Here is a 3,719-nt window from a genome sequence, read left to right on the forward strand (position 1 = left end):
CGGGCCGAGGTCAGGCTGCCACAGGCCTAAGATGTCACGATACTGGTGGAGCACTGAATCAGAAACATAAAGATGAACAATGGTGACATGGCCGAACGTTTCCACAACGCAATGTGACAGTCGGGCCGAGATAGATACGCCCCCAACTGTCTAACTCCGCCCACTCCGGGGGCCACACACACACACTGCAGAATAGGAAAGGAAAGTCCCCGGAAATTAAAGTGTATCTAAACCCAAAAACTAATTTTTTTTTTTTTTTTTGCAGCTTCCTGTCCTCAGATGTGGCGGCTCCATTTGTTTTCAGGCTTTATCCTTTATTATCACCGGACGATGCTGCCAGTAACATACTTCCTGTTCTAGGGTGACAACGTGCACTCGCTATACTGTATCTAGGAGCAGCGTTGTCACCCTAGAACAGGACTACATAACCCCCCTTTGTCTCCATAATATAGGGAGGAGGTGTTCTGCATTCCACAAGGAAACAATGTAACTGATAAGAGTTCAGCACAGACATGAGGGCACAGGAAGTTATCAGCTCACAAGATTTCTGGCAGGATCAGAGGTATATGAACTGACCAAAAGGGGCAAAATAAGAGAAGCTCATTGTTGGGGTTCACAGACACTTTAATTTGCCAGATAACAAAAAGGACGACACTGAGAAATAAACAGGAGCCGAGGTCTCAGGTGCTGAAATCACAGACGGCTGATCTCCATTATGAAGAAGCCTAACCTGTGGCGAGGCTCATCAGACATTACCGCCCCCAACCGTCCCCCTTTCCCGGTGTTCTGTCGAAATGGCCAACCCATCGAGATCTCCAACTCGTAACGTCACGTCCGTTGTAGATTTTCAACGAGATGCCGTCAGTGAGCGTGTGCGCCAGCCCTGGCATTTTTCCGAGCCTCGTCGACTTGCCACAATTGCCCTGAGTGCGCCTGTGCGGCCTCGCAATCCTCATTGAGTTCTCCAACTTGCCTCTCTACGATTATGCCATCGGATGCCCGCGCGGGCGCACTAACGCAAATTAGAGAACGTGATACCGCGCTTAGGTGCAATGACTGGAGTTGGGAGAGCTCAACAAGTTGGACATCTCGATAGAACACCGGCACTAGCCCATGAGAAGCCCAGATCGGGTCACATGACCGGACCTGCACTGTACCCACCCCACTGAGTGCACCTGAGACCTCGGCTTTGGACTAGGAGACAAGCCAACATTGATCGAGCACCTACAGGATTTTATTTGAAAGTAGAGCCAATCGATTTTCTGTTAACCTTATTGGTTAGAATGTGTTCATTATGAATATAAAGGAAAGGCGGGAGGGCCGAGCTGAACAGCGCTGAGGGAGAATGAAGCTTGTGGCAGGTATCAATAAGCATTAGTGGTGTGTACACGGATCGATCACGGATGACGCTGAACATGCAATAGAGCCTAAAGGGGAGGGGGAAGGGGGGCTCACAGTGGCAGCTCCCCCTCTCCCTGAATTCTCATTATATATATATATATGTATCACACAATTCACAGAGCCATTCACCCTGTGAATGTTGGTTCTGTGTGAATGTTCTTAGTATATTTTCCTTTCAGGTTAAGTGTGATGCAATGCCTCAATATGACCACTAGATGGTGCTGGTGAGCATATAAGATAAATACTTGTAATGTACTACTGCCTTATGACCACTAGATGGTGCTGGTGAGCATATGAGATAAATACTTGTAATGTACTACTGCCTTATGACCACTAGATGGTGCTGGTGAGCATATGAGATAAATACTTGTAATGTACTACTGCCTTATGACCACTAGATGGTGCTGGTGAGCACAGGAGATAAATACTTGTATTGTACTACTGCTTTATGGCCACTATATGGTGCTGGTGAGCATACACGATAAATACTTGTAATGTACTACTGCTTTATGACCACTAGATGGTGCTGGTGAGCACAGGAGATAAATACTTGAAATGCACTACTGCTTTATGGCCACTAGATGGTGCTGGTGAGCACAGGAGATAAATACTTGAAATGCACTACTGCTTTATGGCCACTAGATGGTGCTGGTGAGCACAGGAGATAAATACTTGAAATGCACTACTGCTTTATGGCCACTAGATGGTGCTGGTGAGCACAGGAGATAAATACTTGAAATGCACTACTGCTTTATGGCCACTAGATGGTGCTGGTGAGCACAGGAGATAAATACTTGAAATGCACTACTGCTTTATGGCCACTAGATGGTGCTGGTGAGCACAGGAGATAAATACTTGAAATGCACTACTGCTTTATGGCCACTAGATGGTGCTGGTGAGCACAGGAGATAAATACTTGAAATGCACTACTGCTTTATGACCACTAGATGGAGCTGGTGAGCATAGGAGATAAATGCTTGGAATGCACTACTGCTTTATGGCCACTAGGTGGCGCCGAGGAGCAGGGAAATAATGATATTGTTGGTATCAGAAGCCTCTCTGGAAGCCGCCGCTGCCCGTCTCATTGGCCGCAAAGTACCTCCGCACCTTTACTCTGCTTCTATCAGGAGGCTTCTGACACAGGTGGGAGGAATGAAGGTAAAGACCTTTCATGCTGCCGGACAGAACAGAGGATGTACCGCACATTGGACAGGGGCAGCTTCAAGGCTGCAGATAGCAATACTGGGAGGGAGGAGTCTATGGCATGTGTCTCGTCTAATAGATCCTCACAGCAGAATTATAGTGGGCGGGGCTCGCGGGTACTCGGAAGATTGACACCTATGCAGATGAGTGAACTGTCACAGTGTTTGACATTCACCCAACCCAGCCGGAAATTGGGGCTCAGGGAACGTCTAAGCAAGGGGTAGGGAACCTGGGCACCCCAGCTGTGCTGAAACTACCCATCCCATCATGCCTCTGGGAGTCATGTCTGTGGCTGTCAGAGTCTTGCAACGCCTCATGGGACTTGTAGTTCCACAACCGCTGGGGTTGCCTCCGCCCCCCTTGTCTAAGCGAACCAAACCCAAGTCTCTGCCCATGCTTAGCCGTGACGTGAGATGAGAGGCGGACATCATATGTGGTCACATGTTCAGCGCCGTGTGATTGGAACATTGGTAAGCGACGGCTGATTGTGACGCCATTATGGGCGCCGCCGGCGACCGGAAATTTCTGTTAATGAGATCACAAGAGCTCGGCGTGTGTACACAGTCACCAGCAGGGTAATAGATGCGCCATTTCTCCATGCAGCCACTATCAGCCCCTCCCCCCCACACACACACATACGCACGCACACACACGTGGATACGTACGATGGGCGTACACATCCCTGTGCTCCATGTTCTCATAGTCTGGAAGGAGTTTCATAAAGCGACCCGACTTCACCCGCGGGTTTATACCTGAACAGACACAGGAGCGCGTTACTCCGCTGGGCCCCGCCCCCACCTGCAGGATGTATGAGCAGCGGCCATTTTTTGTGGGAGCAGAGGGTATCCCTATCAGTCGGTATCCCTGGGAACCGAGACCTCCCGCCGGCGCGGCGTCACAGGCCCCCCCACCCCCGGAAGACCGACTGTGCTGCGATTACAGCTGAACCCACAAAATAGCAGCACGCGACAGGTCCGCTTTAGCTTCGACGTGAAGCCGCGGGCCTGCGGTGCGCGCCTGAACGGCGGCGTGTGTGGTGTGTTCGCACTCACGTTTCACGTAGACTTCTCTGCAGGAGACTCCCGCCACCTCCAGCTTGCGCAGGTTTTCCTGGA

At 50.2% G+C, this 3,719-nt stretch overlaps 1 protein-coding gene across 1 annotated transcript in view; it reads right to left on the reverse strand.

The window, feature by feature from the left end:
• The window catches only part of FBXO31 (F-box protein 31), a 17,874-nt gene that overhangs the window by 12,256 nt on the left and 1,899 nt on the right, over window positions 1-3,719 (reverse strand). The window contains exons 2-4 of the mRNA XM_018572414.1: window positions 3,657-3,714; window positions 3,270-3,356; window positions 6-53 (exon numbers count right to left, since the gene is read on the reverse strand). Coding sequence (XP_018427916.1) covers window positions 6-53; window positions 3,270-3,356; window positions 3,657-3,714 — 193 coding nt within the window. The remainder of the gene's footprint in view (window positions 1-5; window positions 54-3,269; window positions 3,357-3,656; window positions 3,715-3,719) is intronic.

This window comes from Nanorana parkeri, unplaced genomic scaffold (genome assembly GCF_000935625.1).
Source record: "Nanorana parkeri isolate BGI_ZX_2015 unplaced genomic scaffold, ASM93562v1 scaffold2022, whole genome shotgun sequence".
NCBI lineage: Eukaryota > Metazoa > Chordata > Amphibia > Anura > Dicroglossidae > Nanorana > Nanorana parkeri.